General features: G+C 46.8%; 1 protein-coding gene across 2 annotated transcripts in view; it reads right to left on the bottom strand.

Annotated features, from left to right (window-relative positions):
- Window positions 1-17144, bottom strand: part of SYCE1L (synaptonemal complex central element protein 1 like) — a 105698-nt gene that overhangs the window by 80753 nt on the left and 7801 nt on the right. Inside the window, exons 3-11 of one of the 2 annotated variants that reach the window (XM_005592602.5) lie at window positions 15939-15998; window positions 15669-15743; window positions 15057-15104; window positions 14730-14784; window positions 12929-12992; window positions 11991-12060; window positions 11821-11908; window positions 11544-11616; window positions 11214-11359 (exon numbers count right to left, since the gene is read on the bottom strand). In XM_005592602.5, coding sequence (XP_005592659.3) covers window positions 11285-11359; window positions 11544-11616; window positions 11821-11908; window positions 11991-12060; window positions 12929-12992; window positions 14730-14784; window positions 15057-15104; window positions 15669-15743; window positions 15939-15998 — 608 coding nt within the window. In that variant the 3' untranslated portion in view covers window positions 11214-11284. Of the gene's footprint in view, window positions 1-5675; window positions 5794-11213; window positions 11360-11543; window positions 11617-11820; window positions 11909-11990; window positions 12061-12374; window positions 12492-12928; window positions 12993-14729; window positions 14785-15056; window positions 15105-15668; window positions 15744-15938; window positions 15999-17144 lie in introns of those variants that run through there. The other variant, XR_012428705.1, reaches the window with a different exon arrangement.

Raw genomic sequence — 17144 nt, 5'->3', positions numbered from 1 at the left:
CCAGATTATATACAGACACAAAATAAATTCCAAATAGTTCAAATATAAACTAAATTGTAAAAGTATTAGGGGCCTGGAGCAGTGGCTCACACCTGTAATCCCAGCACTTTTGGAGGTTGAGGTGGGTGGATCACCTGAGGTCAGGAGTTTCAGACCAGCCTGGCCAACATGGTGAAAACCCGTCTCTACTAAAAATACAAAAATTAGCTGGATGTGATGGTGGGTGCCTGTAATCCTAGCTCCTCAAGAGGCTGATGCAGAATTGCTTGAACCTGGGAGGCAGGGGTTGCAGTGAGCCGAGATTGCACCACTGTACTCCAGCCTGGGCAACAGAGCGAGACTCCACCTTACAAAATAAATAAATAAATAAATGTATTAGGAATGGTGACTTAACACACAGTGGGCAGGAGGGTGGGCAAGTGGTCTCCTCCGGGCAGGGTCCTGGCTAGTGCTGTGGGCACCACAAGGGGAAGAACAGCCCTGTGCTGTCCTCTGGGTAGTAGGAGACTGGAATTGGGACACTTGGGGTTGTATGTTTTTTGAAGCTTTGACTGTGATTTTTAAACAGTAAAACGTTCTTTAAAAAAAAAAAAAAAAGGTAACCACTGAGAAAGATATTCAATCTCATAGTGGCAGAGAAATTTATAGGTAATGGGCATTTTAGATAATGCAGGTTTAATAAGACTTTAGAAATAAGAAGACACATAGAAAGTAAAACAGGCTTTCCAAAAATCAGGCACAAAATATAAAGACAATGACTCTAGAAAAGAAGGTTGTTAAATTCCTAATGGCTTTCATAAGATACAGTTGGAAGAAATCTTTATGACTCTTAAATAGGTTTGATCACAGAAGTAAAACATGACTGCACACTCTTGGAAGAAATGAAGTAATTTTAGCAGGGTGCGGTGACTCACGCCTGTAATCTTAGTTTTTTGGGAGGCTGAGGCAGGTGGATCATTTGAATTCAGGAGTTTGAGACCAGCCTGGCCAATATGGTGAAATCCTGTCTCTACTAAAACTACAAAAATTAGCCAGGCATGGTGGCGGGCACCTATAGTCCCAGCTACTTGGGAGACTGAGACAGGAGAATTGCTTGAACCCGGGAGGTGGAGGTTGCAGTGAGCCGAGATTGCATCACTGCACTCTAGCCTGGGTGATAGAGTGAGAGTCTGTCTCAAACAATAAATAAATAAAAATAAAAATAAAAAATAAATCAATTAATTTTAGAGTTAACACCAAGGAAGGACTGCAAGACAAAAAACAGGCACCTAGGCTAATCAAATTGTCTGCATCTAATAATGACTTGATAAGGAAAGGAAGAAGAAGAATGGAACTACTGTAATCTCTGGGTAAATGTTACTCAAGATCCCAATGAGAAAGATGCTGAGTAGGATTACGGTGAGTAATAAGTCACAAAAACAGAGTTTCAGTTTTGTAGAAAAATGGAAAATGAAGTCTATGTACTTGTGAATTTTGTAGATATTGCAAATATGTTAATTCTGCCACTGACCAGTCCCTTAAAACAGCTGGTAGATCAGCAAATAGAATATGCATAGACCTCTCACTATTCTACTCACTGGTTAGCATCACTGCTTAACAAGACCCTGGAATGGAGAAAAGTAAGAGCTCAATATCCAGGTTCCCAGGAAAAGGTGGCCTGTGATTGTATTCAGCTATACTCGATGTTTCAATTGCTGTCTGCAATCTAAATAGAACATAAAATTGAGAGATCTAAAAAGAAATGGTGGATACTTCTGATTCTCTGAAACATAACATGCTACATGTCCTCAAAACCTTATGAACGGCCCGGCATGGTGGCTCACGCCTGTAATCCCAGCACTTTGGGAGATCAAGGCGGGTGGATCACTTGAGGTCAGGCATTTGAGACAGCCTGGCCAACATGGTGAAACCCTGTCACTACTAAAATTACAAAAATTAGTCGGGCGTAGTGGCACGTGCCTATAATCCCAGCTACTTGGGAGGCTGAGGTAGGAAAATCGCTTGAACCTGGGAGGCGGAGGTTGCCGTGAGCCGAGGTCATGCCACAGCACTCCAGCCTGGGCGACAGAGCGAGACTCCGTCTCAGAAAACAAACAAACAAAATTATTAGCTGGGCGTGGTGACGGGTGCCTGTAATCCCAGCTACTTGGGAGGCTGAGGTAGGAGAATCACTTGAACCGGGGAGGTAGAGGTTGCAGTGAGCCGAGATAGTGCCACTGCACTCCAGCCTCAGTGATAGAGTGAGACCCTGTTTAAAACAAACAAACAAACAAACAAAAACCTATGAGCAAAGTCAAAAGATCAAGTGGAAAAATGTTTTTCGCTTAAATAGCATGCAAAAAACTTGATCTCTTTATATATATATACACACACACATAAATATAAAAAATATATATAGTGTGCATACATATCTTCTTTTAAATCAACAAGAAAAAGACAACCGAGTGGAAAAGGTAAATGGAGGTAAATAGATAATTCACAATAGATATGAGAATTGTTCTTAAAAATATGAAAATATGTTCAATTTTTCTCATTACTAGATAATTTAAATTAAGCCAACCAAGTAACCATTTTGCCTATCAAGTTAGCAAAGAGTACACCAAGCACCCCCCTTGAAGTTTCCACAGCTTTCCTGTATTCAGAGACCATCTGATAGGAAAAATTTAAAAAGGGTAGGGAAACACATTTAGAGAACAAAATATCTCTTATAGGGAAGCTAATTAAGTGGCATATTTTCCTCAAATGAGTTGCTTTAAACCTGGAAAAACTACTATCTTCAGTTTGCAAGTATTAAATATTTTTCCCCAGTGTTTGCTTCCTTCAGGAGTAGATGCCCATGAGACTAGTTGAGATGTGCTATTTATAACTAAATAGTGTTATCATGAATAATTAACTGGATGAATATAAAAGAGTGAGAAACAGTTGAATGTAATTCTTTGTAACACCTGTCTGAGAAAAGTTCACATCAAAGCAGCACGGAGCCTCCCCTTCCAGAGGGGTTTTTCTGAATCCGGGACCACAGCTTGAGCTACACACAGAGCTGGGAGTCTATGGAAATGTATTACTAATAAATATACGCATTAAGAGCAATAGGCGAGGTAGCCAGAGGTCAGAACAAAGGTTGGTTTTGTATTTAGGTGAACAAAGAATATAATTATGTGGATAATCTAGGTATGTTTTCCTAATACATATATTTATATTTTTGGCCAGGCGCGGTGGCTCATGTCTGTAATCCCAGCACTTTGGGAGGCCGAGGCGGGTAGGTCACGAGGTCAGGAGATCGAGACCATCCTGGCTAACATGGTGAAACCCGTCTCTACTAAAAATACAAAAAAAATTAGCCAGGCATGGTGGCGGGCACCTGTAGTCCCAGCTACTCGGGAGGCTGAGGCAGGAGAATGGCGTGAACCTGGGAGGCAGAGATTGCGCCACTGCACTCCAGCCTGGTTGACTGAGCAAGACTCCGTGTCGAAACAAAACAAAACAAAACACAAACAAAAAAACCCACATATTTATATTTTTGAGGCAACCAAACTAACCAAAAGTGGGTATGTGAATCAAAGGCAAATGACCTAAAGGATAACGCATGCTGTGTCTACAAGGCATGAAAGGTCTGGCAACTGAAATCTGTAATTAAATTAAGTGTGGAATGTGGTCAAAATGACAACTTTTCTAACCCCATGAGAAATAGGCATATTCAAAGTTGTCTGACTATTCAACAAATTAGGTTAAATCTATTTACTAATTGATTAAAAGTTCCGGCCTATACTGTCATATAAAATATCCCAATATTCAAGTCATCCACTTGATTAAATGATTTTTTCTCTATTAGGCGGTGTTATGGGTTGAATTTTGTCACACACAACCCCCCCACCCCAATTCATCCATTAAAGTCCTAACCCCAAGTACTTTTGAATATTATTTTATTTGAAGATATAGTCTGTGTTAGTCCATTCTCACATTGCTATAAAGAACTACCTGAGACTAGGTAATTTATAAAGAAAAAAGCTTTAAATGGCTCATGGTTCTACAGGTTGTACAGGAAGCATGCCTTGGGAGGCCTCAGGAAACTGAAAATCATGGCAGAAGGCAAAGGGGAAGCAGGCACGTCTTACATGGTGGGAGCAGCAGGAAGACAGAGTGAGAGGGGAGGTCCTACACACTTTTGATCAGCCAGATCTTTTGAGAATTCACTATCATGAGAAAGCAAGGGGGAAGTCCACCCCCATGATCCAATCACCTCCCACCAGCTCCCTCCTCCAATACTGCGGATTACAATTCAACATGAGCTTTGTTGGGGGACATAAGGCCAAACCATATCATGGTCTTTACAGAGATAATAAAATTTAAATGAGGTCAATCCAGTGGACCATGATTCAATATTAGTGTCCTTATTAAAAGGGGATATTTGGATACAAAGACAGACATGTACACAGGGAGAACAACATGTGAAAATTAAGGCATAGAGTGAATAATGCAGCTACAAGCCAAACACTGCCAGCAAACCACCAGAAGCTAGGAGACAGGCAGGAAACAGATCCTCCCTCACAGTCCCTGGAAGAACCAGCCCTGAGGACACCCTGATCTTGGACTTCCTGCATCTAGAACTGCTACTCAGTCTATGGCCCTTTATTACAGCAGACCTAGCAAACTAAAACAGGAAATGAGTACAAATAATTGCATCAGAAATAGTATTTTAATAATTTTTAAAAATATTAAAAGATTAAATATTTTAATATTTAAAATAATATTATAAAACATAAAATAAATTATAAAATAATATTATAAAAGTAGTCTCAGAAGTGAAAAGAAGGGGAGCACAGTTACTTTTGTGTGAAGGCACAGTTACTTTTGTGTAGATTCACACACTGAATCTAGACATTGATTCAACCATGGCTAAGATAGCTCGGTAAGAAGAAATCTATTAATCAAATTTACCATATACATATTTCAAATAGAAAAATCACCTCAACAGATGTTCAAAAGTATTTTATAAAATTTAACATTCATTCTTAATTTTTAAAATCTCAATGAAATTCAGTTGGATGGGTATAATCTCTTCATAAACAAAATATACACACATTCAAAAGACAATATGCATTTCCTTTAAAATCAGAAGAAACACGGATTTTTAAAATCAACACCATTATTTAACACTGTTTTATGGGTGGTAATGCGGTGTGAGACTATAAGGAAGGAAATATAAGAACTGGAACAAAAATACTATTGTTTTATAATTAAAATCCTCCCTACTCACCAAGGATCACAAAAAGTTCTATGACCCCATAAATCTTCCCAGAAAATATGACTAATACTGCTCTTTCTCTTTTCTTATTAACCCATGTTTAATACATCTGGGCACCTTATAGAATCCTACACAATAGAAGCTGGAAGGGCTAGGCAGGTGAGCTACAAGACAAAAAGAGCAGAATGAGGATGGATTATGGGAATCTAAGTATGGATGCCCCTCTCCAAAGACATCATTTAGATTATTTTTAAAGTGTTTTGAAAAGCCACTATAGCCAGGCGCATTGGCTTATCCCTGTAATCCCAGCACTTTGGGTGGCCAAGGCAGGCTGATTCCTTGAACTCAGTTCAAGTCCAGCCTAAGCAACATGGCGAGACCTCCTCTTCACTAAAAATACAAAAAATTAGTAGGGCGTCATGGCACATACCTGTAGTCCCAGCTACTCGGGAGGCTAAGGCAGGCGAATCGGTTGAACCCGGGAGGGGGAGATGGCGGTGAGCGGAGGTCAGGCCACTGCACTCCAGCCTGTGTGACAGAGCGAGACCCTGTCTCAAAATAAATAAATAAATAACAAAATTAAATTAAATTAAAATTGAAGGCCACATTTAGTGCTTTTTTTTTTTTCTTCCTAGAACAGTAGTTTATGAACACTAACAAAAAACTTCCGCCTCTTTCTACAAGGAGGAAAAAGAAGCCCAGGAAGATGAAGTGATTTACCCACAGATGTAAAGGCAAACACGAGTTAAAAATGAGATGGCTGGGCGCGGTGGCTCACGCCTGCAATCCCAGCACTTTGGGAGGCCGAGACGGGAGGATCACCTGAGGTAGGAGTTCGAGACCAGCCTACCTGACCAACATAGAGAAACCTCGTCTCTACTAAAAATACAAAATTAGCCGGGCGTCGTGGCGCATGCCTGTAATCCCAATTACTCAGGAGGCTGAGGCAGGAGAATCGCTTGAACCCGGGAGGTGGAGGCTGCGGTGAGCCGAGATCACGTTATTGCATTCTAGCCTGGGCAACAAGTGCGAAACTCCATCTCAAAATAATAAAAAAAATAATAATAATAGGAGGCTTGCTTGAGGTGATGGATAGCTCATTTACCCCTTTTGTGATTATTACACAGTGTATGCCTCTATCAAAATATATCATGTACCCCATAACTATATATACTAACAAGGTACCCATAAAAATTTAAAATTTTAAAAAAGAGAAAAATAAGAGGCTTCATTCTCCCTATTGAATATAAGGGAAGATACTCCTACCCTACCCCTTCCCAGTTTTCCCCAACCCTTTCCCCTTTGCCTTTTCTGAGAGCATCTACTTTAAAAACCTTGTTATTTCTCTTTGAAATGCATATAAATCTTTTTAAAAAGCTAATAAACCTCCTACTACCTTTATGACCTATGATTGTCTTTCTAAAGGACCTGAGAACCATCTCTTTGAAATTGAATCAAGGAAGGTAGCATCCCTGTCTCATAGTTTCTGTGAGAGAGTAAAGGTCCAGCTGCAGCATGCAGGTGCCTTGCTCCAGAACTGTGTCCCGTCATTGAATTTTCCTTTGGAGAAAGCCAATTAACTAACACAGAGAGTAACCCCAATTTAGGATGAACTATGAGTGACAAATCGTGCTATTAAGTCTTTATTTGAGAACTAGTTATTGTTCATCACTGAATGAGTTGTATCTGGCTATATTAAAGGGTGAGATTTATTTCTCCGCCTTTGCAATCTCTTTTGTGATTGCCTGTGACATCACCTTCTGGTTTAATGCTTATGCAGTAATGGAACTGTCTTCTTTCTCTTCTACTTTTTATGGAGTTTTCTGGGTTGGCAGATTTTGTTTTAGTTATATGTCCCCAATAAGGTCACACAGTGAACCAGAGCTGAGTCACAAAAGGAACTGTCTGACTCCTGGCGTGGTATTCTTTCCATTGGCTCACTGCCTTTCAGGAGCACACGATTTTAGGTCTGCAATCGTTTACTGTGTACTTTTCTCCCTCCAGTGAGTTTTTAAGCTCCTTGAAGACAGAACCTATGACTGATACATTTTCTGCTTTCTCAGTAGCTAACAAAGTGCCAGGGATATGGCAGATATTCAATAAATGCCAGTTCTTCCACTGAACTTGGAAGAATTAAGGCAAGTCAATTGTGATCTTAACTCTCTGACAGAAATGAACCAAAAAATTTAAAAAAAAATTAAAAAAAAGAAAAAGAACTTCGATGAAATGGAAAAGAGTGCAGTGTGGTGTGGTATGGAGAAGAGGAAGAATTCCGGATGCGGGGTAAGAAGATCTGTCCTTGAATACTAGTTGTTCCCTGGTTTCAGTGAAGTCATCATCAGTTTCCTTAACTGTAAAGTAACAAAAAATATATAATGTTTATTATGTAAGATCCCTACGATCATGACCAAATGAGGATGTGAAAATTCTTTGTAATAATGACAGCTACCACCAACGCAGTACTTATGATGTACCAAGTATGGTTTTTTTTTTTTTTTTTTTCTGAGACGGAGTCTCGCTCTGTCGGCCAAGCACTTTCCATATATTATCTATTTATTTAACCCTCACAATAACTTTCTACTTTACAGATAAGGAAACTAGCCATACAGAATTTAAGTAACTTCCGCCGGGCGCAGTGTTTCACGCCTGTAATCCCAGCACTTTGGGAGGCCAAGGAGGGTGGATCACTTGAGGTCAGGAGTTTGAGACCAGCCTGGCTAACATGGTGAAACCCCGTCACTACTAAAAATACAAAAATTAGCTGGGCGTGGCGGTGGGCGCCTGTAATCCCAGCTACTCGGGAGACTGAGGCAGGAGAATCATTTGAACTTGGGAGGCGGAGGTTCCAGGGAGCAGTGATCCCGCCATTGCACTCCAGCCTGGGTGACAAGAATAAAACTCCATCTCAAAAAAAAAAAAAAAAAAAAAAAAAAAAACGGGGGGAATTTAAGTAACTTAACTGTATAACCTGAAGTTACACAGCTAGTATGCAGCAGAGCTGGGATTCTTACAAAGACAGTCTGGCCCTGGGTTCTGTTCTGCTAACTCGTGTGCTCTATTAGGCAGTAATATTATTATCCTCTGGGAGATTCCACTGCAGTCACTTTAGCCACTGTCTCTTTCATGCCTTGTCTAGCTTGCTACTCAGGCTGTGCTATGTTTGCCTCTCCTCGGGCCCCTCCTCTGACTCCTCTCCTGTTTTTCAGTGGGTTTCTTTCTGGCTTACTTTTTTCAAGAACGTCCTGGCCGGGCGCAGTGACTCACGCCTGTAATCCCAGCACTTTGGGAGGCCGAGGCGGGGGGATCACGAGGTCAGGAGATTAAGACCATCCTGGCTAACACGGTAAAACCCCGTCTCTACTAAAAATTTAAGGCCGGGCGCGGTGGCTCAAGCCTGTAATCCCAGCACTTTGGGAGGCCGAGACGGGCGGATCACAAGGTCAGGAGATCGAGACCATCCTGGCTGACACGGTGAAACCCCGTCTCTACTAAAAAATACAAAAAACTAGCCGGGCGAGGTGGCGGGCGCCTGTAATCCCAGCTACTCGGGAGGCTGAGGCAGGAGAATGGCGGGAACCCAGGAGGCGGAGCTTGCAGTGAGCTGAGATCCGGCCACTGCACTCCAGCCTGGGCGGCAGAGCGAGACTCCGTCTCAAAAAAAAAAAAAAAAAAAAATTAGCCAGGCATGGTGGCGGGCGCCTGTAGTCGCAGGTACTCGGGAAGCTAAGGGAGGAGAATGGTGTGAACCCGGGAAGGCGGAGCTTGCAGTGAACCGAGATCGCTCCACTGCACTCCAGCCTGGGCAACAAAGAAAGACTCCGTCTCAAAAAAAAAAAAAAAAAAAAGAATGTCCTTCAGCCTTTTGACAACACTGAGCTCCCCCTGGCTCATTCACATTTGAACCTGAGACTACAAGCTAAGAAGCTTGAGAATTATGGGATGAATGCAAGTCCTATGGAGAGAGGACGTGGGTGGGGAGAGAAACGCTGTTACAGGAAGTAAGTGAAGACATCCCAGGCAGCTGTCAATCATTTCAATGAAAGGAGAAGTAGCCCTGCCAGGAAGTTCAGTTGAGTCAGGAGAACACAGGGCAAATTAAAAGCCAGAGTCTTGCTCTGTCGCCTAGGCTGGAGCGCAGTGGCACCATCTTGGCTCACTGCAACCTCCACCTTCCGGGTTCAAGCAATTCTCTGCCACAGCCTCCTGAGTAGCTGGGATTCCAGACACTCGCCACCACCAAACCAAGGGGTTTCACCATCTTGGCCAGGCTAGTCTTGAACTCCTGACCTCGTGATCCACCCGCCTCAGCCTCCCAAAGTTCTGGGATTACAGGCCTGAGCCACCGCCCCCAGCTGGTCATTGAGTTTTAGAGACATTAAGCAATTTGCCTGAAGTCATCCAGCCCGTGAACAGGGAAACCAGGACTCGAATCCTAGGTACCCAGTGGTAAGTCGGCAGAATATCCAGGCTGACCCCATTTGTGTGACACAGAGAGGATGACGAAGAGGATACTGAGGTTCCTTAGAGATTCCTGCAGACTGGCCTTAGCAAGCAGGTGGGGTCAGTGGGGCAGGGGATCACAACCTAGGCCTGGAGTCAGTTGTGCCCGGATGCGAGTGATGACTCGGGGACTAAAGCTCCCTGGGCCTCATCTGTGGACTTGGGATAATAATGGCAACAACTGCGATACCCAACGTTTATTGAGGGCTTACTGTACAGATTCACTATCTCAATTTTCCTCATCACTAAATTGGGAATAACAACAAGAATAGTAGTGAGAAAAATTAATGATAGATACCATTTATTGAGCATTTACTGTATAAAAATCTCTGTTCTGAGAGATATACACACCTTGGTGTTCCTCATCTGTAGCCTGAGAATAATAATAATAATAAATCATATGAACCACTTACTGATCACTTAATGGACAGAAGCCCTGATTTAAGTGAGTCACACGTCTCAGTTCCCATTCTCTAGGGACTGGGAATAGTGAATCATCACAACAGTATGTGAGAGTTGACATTCACTGAATACTGTGTACCAGGTCCTCTTCTACACACATTAGATAATGCCCAACTTGACTGGTCCCTGGCAACTCTCCAGTGTCGTCTCCCACCCCACTCTACCTCATTCCACTCCACCACGCAGGCCTCCTCCAGACGGCTCCTCAAACACAGCGAAGTGCAGCCTCACCTCCAGGCCTTGGCATGAGGTATGTCTTCTGCCAGGCGCACCTTTCCCCAAACACCCACAGGGCTCACTCCCTCCTTTGCTACCTCACTTCTCCGCTCAGATACCACTTTCTAGGTGAGGCTTCGCTAACCGCGCTGTTTAAAATCCAGGGCTTACAACAGTGCCTGGTACCCAGCAGGCAATCGGCAAATGCCTGCTTAGTCACTACATGCTCGGTCAATGGCAGCAGCCTGGTGCCGGGTGCCTTTGGAGTTGAGTTCCCAAGGCTGGCCTCCGGAGTGGCGGACACATTTAACAGATCTGAGGTGGCCTAGGGGATGTGACCCCAGACGAGGACCAGCAGGGCAAAGGCCCGGAAGGGACACGTGTTTGGAGTGTTTGAGAAGGGTGGAGAGGCAGCCTTGGCTAGAATCCAATGTGTGAGAGGAGCTCAGATGGGCGGACACGTCCCAGAGCTAGCGCGAGTCTGCGGGTCTTGCAGAGACTCTGGGTTTCCTGAGACCACCGGAGACACACAGACCCTGAGGACCAGAATGGGTTAACACGTGCCCTCTAGCCCCTGTTGACAACACAGATTTGGGAACTCGAGATGAGGCTGTGGGGCGGGGGGTCCTGACACCCACTTTACTCTCTCTGAGCTCAGGAGCATTTACCGAGCCTCTGGCGCCTGGGGCTTGACTGGAGGGCGGGGTCAGGCAGAGGCCCCGCCTCGAGACCCCAGGACGCCCCTCCCCTCTCCACCGTGAAGCACAGACTCCGGGGAGAACGCAGGCACGGTCGGAAATTATCGCCTTTATTTCTTGGCCGGTCTCGAGGGAGGGCGGGGACCGGGCGGGTCCTGCTGGCCTAGGGGGCGTCAGGGGCAGCCACCGGCGGCTCCGGATCCGCCTCGTCGCGGGGGCGGGGGAGCTCAGGTCCGGCCTGCCGGGGGCGGGGTGAGGCTGCAGACCAGGTTCCCGCGCTCCTCGCATCCGCCCGCGTCTGCCCTAGGCCTCCACCCAGGCTTCCTCTACCTCCGGGGCCGCCCTGCTCCGCACAGACCCCGCTCTCAGGGGCCACTCCCAGGACCCCTGCCCGCCCCGCCTCCCTTCCCCGGGCTCCCTACCTCTCCCTCGCCGGCCCCGACCTCGGGGGCGCTCTGGACCTGCTCCCCGAATATCTCTAGCTCCGCCTTCAGCCTGCGGAGAAGGGGCCGAGGAGAGAGGAGGAAGAGAGGGAGAGTCTAGGGAACAAGGAGGAAGCCACGGAGACGCGGAGACCCGACGACGCCGAGGGAGGCACAGGCGGGGGAAGGGGCAGTGGGGGGCGGAGCGGGGGACCTGGGCTGGTTCCCCTCCGCCGTGTCCCTGCCCTCCTCGCCCACACCTCCCTTCCCCTCTCACCCGTCATTCACCGCCCTGGCGCCCTCGACCTCAGGCGGCGAGCTCAGCCGCCGCTCCACGTCCCGCAGCTTGGCGCGCACCAGCCTCCCTGCGGGTGGGCGGGCGTCAGGGGCAGGGCCGAGGCCCGGCCACATGCCCCTCCCCCGGCCCACCTGGCGCGGGAGGCTCACTCTCCGAGAGCAGCTGCTCCTTGCTCCTCTCCAGGGCACGGATCTCCCGGGCCAGTCGCTGCTCCAGCATCTGCCAGGACAAAGAGGAGGGCTGCCCGTCTGGATGTCCTCTTGGCTACACGGCCCGCCCCTCCCCTTTTGTGCTTCTCGGGAAGTCTTCACCTACATTAGGTCATTCATTCATTCAACTATTTATTAACTCAATGTGCAGTTTCTGCTGTGGCTGGAGACCCACCCACCTCCCCCCAAACGCTCTGCATGTCTCCAGGCACCTCTCAAACTTGAACTCTTCCCACTCTCCTCATCCTCCACTCCCCAGTCTGCGGCTCCTGAAAGGTTTCAGGCACCGTCCAGTCCCAGGGCCTTCCTTCTGTACCCAGATACCTGCTCCGCTTCTTCCCTCATTTCCTTAACCTCTGTGTTGAGATGTCACTTGCTTAGAGGCCTTCCCACTGACGTTCCACGATCTAGCCACTAACTTTCTTGGTGCCTCCACTGTCCCCAACCAGCTTGAGACAGCCTCTTTGATCTGCTAAAGACTTGGCCTCTTTGATCTGCTACCCTCTCTCACTGCTTCAAATGCAGCCCAGTGCAGCCATTGACATTAGCTGAATGAAGGAACGACCTGACCATGGCTTTCTCTGGGCTGCCATTTGCCACTGCAAGATAAACATACTCTGGGTGAGCAGGGGGAAAGCAGATCACAATGGTACGCACCCGTCTGGGCAGGTGATGCTGGGTGTGGCAGTAAGGCATGGTGAGACTTAAGTTCATTTTAGATAAAAGCTGAGGGACTGAATAGGTGGACAAGAGGAAGCAAAGAATCAAGGATTATCCCCCGGCATTGGGCCTGGGCAGGGGTGGACTCTGGGCCAGTCAGTGGGACACTAAAGCCAAGGGAGGAGTGGCTTTGGTTGCAGGCAATGATAATGGCTCACGTGGAATTCCCAGAGGTCCTTGTGCTGGCCCGTCAGATCCTCCAGCTGTCCTTTGACATCCAACCTGGAGGCCGACACCCAGGAATGAGAGAACACATGCTAGGCCTGACCCCTGATGGGGGCTCCTCATGTGCGAGCCTTCAGATCCTGCCCATGCTCCCTCTGCTGGGAGCCACTTCATGGGTTTTATCCTCTAACCTTTGGTTCCTGCAGCACCTCTTCCAACAAACTCTCCCTGAGGCAAGCCCTGCTCCCACTTTCTACACTGTGGTCTGCCAGGCCCCAGGCTTGGGAGTTACCCCAGATTCCTCTGTTTGGGACTCTGAAACCTGAGAGTTATGGACAAAAATGTGTTCCATGTACTGTTGCAACGTGTGCTTCCTGGGAAGGGAAAGACAACCCTGAGTGGTGTTCTCTGAATGACCCACCATTCACTCCAGCAGGAGTGGGAGTTGGGATGTCTGTTCACGGCATTCACCTTTCTCATTTCCCCTGTTGAACGAGAACCTTCATGGGCCTCTGTTGAGAACGTCACCCTGTCCATCCTGTCCCCCATGGAATGAACTCTGCCTCCCCAAGAAAGCTTTGTGAGGCGTGTGGTAATCTGGCACCATAGATTCTGTAACACCCTGGCTCGAAGCCTGATCTGTTACTTCACTGTGACCCTGGGCAAGTTACTTAACCTCTCTGGGTCTCAGTTTCCTCATATGTAAAATGGTGGTGTGGAGGGTGACATTAGCCTTTAACTCCTATAATTGTCATTATGAGGATTAGGTACATAAATGGGCATAAATGCTCATCAGACAGTGTGAGTAGTGTGGTTAAGTATACACACATTAGCTAACATCAGGTTTCCCCATGCAATTAAAATCACGGTGCACCAGGATGTGAGACCTCTGGTAACATGAATGTGCTAAGTAAAGGTTCAGAGGATGCTGGGCGTGGTAGCTGACGCCTGAAATCCTAGCACTTTGGGAGGCTGAGGCGGGCAGGATCACCTGAGGTCAAGAGTTCGAGACCAGCCTGACCAATGTGGAGAAACCCCATCTCTACTAAAAATACAAAATTAGCCAGACGTGGTAGCACATGCCTATAATTCCAGCTACTTGGGAGGATGAAGAGATGGATGGATACACGGTTGGAGAGACAATTGATTGGATGTGTGAGTTGCTGGCTGGAGAAACGATAGCTGATTAGAGAAATGATGAGTAGAGGAATAGCGGCTGGATAGAGAAAGAAAGGATTGCCAGAAGAAAGGATAGATGTCTGGATGGATGGTTGGCTAAGTGAATATATGACGGGAAGGATAGAGAGAGGATGAATGCATGATTGGATGGATGGAAGATTGTTAGGTGGAAGGTTGTAGATAAAATAGCCATCTGGCTGGATGACATGGTTGGATAGTTGGATAGATGGATGAATGAGTGAGTAGATGAATGGCTAGATAGGTAAGTAGATGAATGGGTGGGCAAATGGATGGCTGGGGCTTAGAATAAGCAGACAAATAAGCAAGTGAATGGATATCAAAGGACCTGGATAGCCGATAGCAAAAGACTGAGGCTAACACCAATGGATGGAATATATTTGATAAAGAAATTAGTCATGAATAATTAAATGAGTAAATTGATCTTAACATGACCATTTAATATCAGAGACAACCAAGGAAGTCTTTTGTCTGACTGTTCTATTTATAGAAAGGTAAAATGAGGCTTCCATGTCCAAGACTGATTTCCATAGCTCTTGCTCCCTCCTTTTTCAGCTGGGGAATGAGGTGGGGAAGAGCTGAGGCAGGGCCACTTACCTCCGAGGCTCACTTTCCTTCTCTTGGCAGTGCATCTGGAGGATCCTGAGTGCCTCTGTGGGGAAGGAACCAAGGGGACCCTTTGGGAGCTCTTGGGGAGTCAGGGTTGGCCAGAGGTAATGGGCCCCACATCATGTCAGGCATTGGAGGGCACCGTGAGGACTTGGGTGTTTACTCCAAGTAAGGTAGCGATCCAGGGAGAGATCTGTGCAGATAGGGAAGCACCCTGACTTAGGTTTCAGTGGGATTCCTCTGGCTGTTCTGAGGAGTATGGACTTTTGTGGGATGGAAGAGTAGAATAAGGAAGACACAGCAACTGGTAAATACCTTGCTTTTTGCTCAAGACCTCCTCTAGGTGCACTTTCTCTCCATTCACTGGAAAACACAATGACACTTTCAGCCTCCAGGCACCCCATCGCCATCCCCATTGCAACTTCATATAAGGGGAAAGCCACACAGAAGGTGTAGTACAGCCCTAGGAGAGCTGAGAGCTGATGTATCTTCTTGCCACCCTTGCAACCATCTCCCACAAGGACCATCCTGATCCAGCTTCTCCCCCTCTATGCCCACATTCCTTGTAAATGTTGAAGGACTGAAGACCCTGAAGAATGTACAAGGTTTACACTGAGGAGAGAGATGGCTATAAAGAAATACACGCACAATGTCAGGTGGATATAAAGGCTCCTAAGAAATAAATCAGCCAGGGGCGTGAGAATGACCAAGAGAGGGCAGGATTCTATTCTGAGATGAGACCATCAAGATAGGCCTGTCAGGGTGAAATTTGAGCTGAGAGCTGAAAGATGACATGAGACAGTGAGAGGCAATACAGATGATGTGAGCTAAGAGCATTGTAGGCCAGGGAACAGCCTGTGCAAAGGCCCCGAGGTATGCACAGGAGCATCCGCAGTGTTGATGGGTCCCTCTTTTGGCCCCACTTACAGGAGTCTAATTCCCTATGCAGGGCCTCCCAGAGAGTGTGGGTCTCTCTCAGTTCCTCACTGGATTTCTTCTTTGCTGGGCCAAGAAGGGAAGAAGACACTGTGTGAGTGTAGTCTCTAGCCTTGCTGTTCTCTCGCAAATGTGACATTGCATATTCATCTTCAAACAACCCTACAGGGGCCTAGATTTTATAGATGAGGAGGTGGATTCATTATAAATCCAGGCTCTTCCTGCTGGCCCCAGCTGGCCAGGCTAGGTTCCCAAGTTTACCTTGCTGAAGCTCGTTAATCCGGTTAATCAGGTCCTCTATCTGTGGCTCCAGACTTCCCTCTGAAGAAAGAAAGGAAGAAAGACTGAGCCAGAGAAGACTGGTGTCTGGCTGTCCAAGGCAGACGGAGAAGCACTGTGTCTGCTGCTATCAATTAACAGGCATATATTGAGCACCTGCTGTGTGCTGAGCTCTGCCAGAGCCCCTTGAAGGGCTTGCATTCTGGGCTGGGGAGATGGACATTGAGCAAAGATAAATAAATCAATTCAGGTGGCAGTAGCTGCTGTGAAGAGAAATAAAGTGAGGCAAAGCGTTGAAGAGCAAAAGGGTAAAAGGCGTGTCTGGAGATATGGAAAGGGCCCAGATGAGGAGAGGGAAGCAGGTCCTGCAGTTCTGTGGGGGTAGAGTGTGGAGGGGGGACCCATTCCAGGCGGAGTGCAACAAGGCAGAGGGAACAAGTGCAAATTCCCCGTAGTGTGGCAGGAGCGGGTGAGGCACGTGTCGAAAGTAACAGTGAGGGGCTGGTGTGGCTCAGGTCTAGTGAGCAAGTGGAGAGTAGCAGAAGGTGAGGTGGGGGAAGTGGGAAGTGGTATCACTCAGGGCCTATTGGGCCATCGTGGAAGCCTTTAGATGTAACTCTGAGTGTGGTGTGAGCCAATGGAGACGTCCCATCTGCCCCGCCCTATCAAAAGCCAGACAGGAAGGGTTGTCAGTCTGCACTCTGGTACTGGCCTCATCTGAGAAATGGGGAAACCCTGCTTTTACGCTGCTGGTGGCAGCTTGCAAGTTTCCCAGTGACAGGGTGATCACTGTCCCTTTAGAGAGTCAGCTCTAACTTCTCATAGTCCCTGTTTCAGTGCTCTGTATGCAGGAGACTTCCTTCTCATGCCTCTTTGGCATCAAGGTTGGCAACAAAGAATGGGGGCAAAAAGCTGCCCAACCCTTGCCAGGTCTCACTGCCGACCCCTCAGACACTCTGGGGTTAATAAACTCAGACCCTGGATTTTCCAAGGTCACTGACTCCAGCTTCTGTGATTTCCAGGAGAGTGGGTGCTCTCCACGGTGCTGATTATGACTGACAGAAATCTCTGGGGGTCTTTGTTTTACTGGAAATGATCAGTTTGGGTCACTGCATTTCTGGCCCTGCAATTTCTCTCCCTAATTTTACCTAGGCAGCAGTCCCAGTGCACTTCTTCTGCAGGCAGCCA

This window comes from Macaca fascicularis, chromosome 20 (assembly GCF_037993035.2).
Source record: "Macaca fascicularis isolate 582-1 chromosome 20, T2T-MFA8v1.1".
Classification (NCBI taxonomy): domain Eukaryota; kingdom Metazoa; phylum Chordata; class Mammalia; order Primates; family Cercopithecidae; genus Macaca; species Macaca fascicularis.
This window is presented reverse-complemented; position numbering and strand designations above follow the sequence as displayed.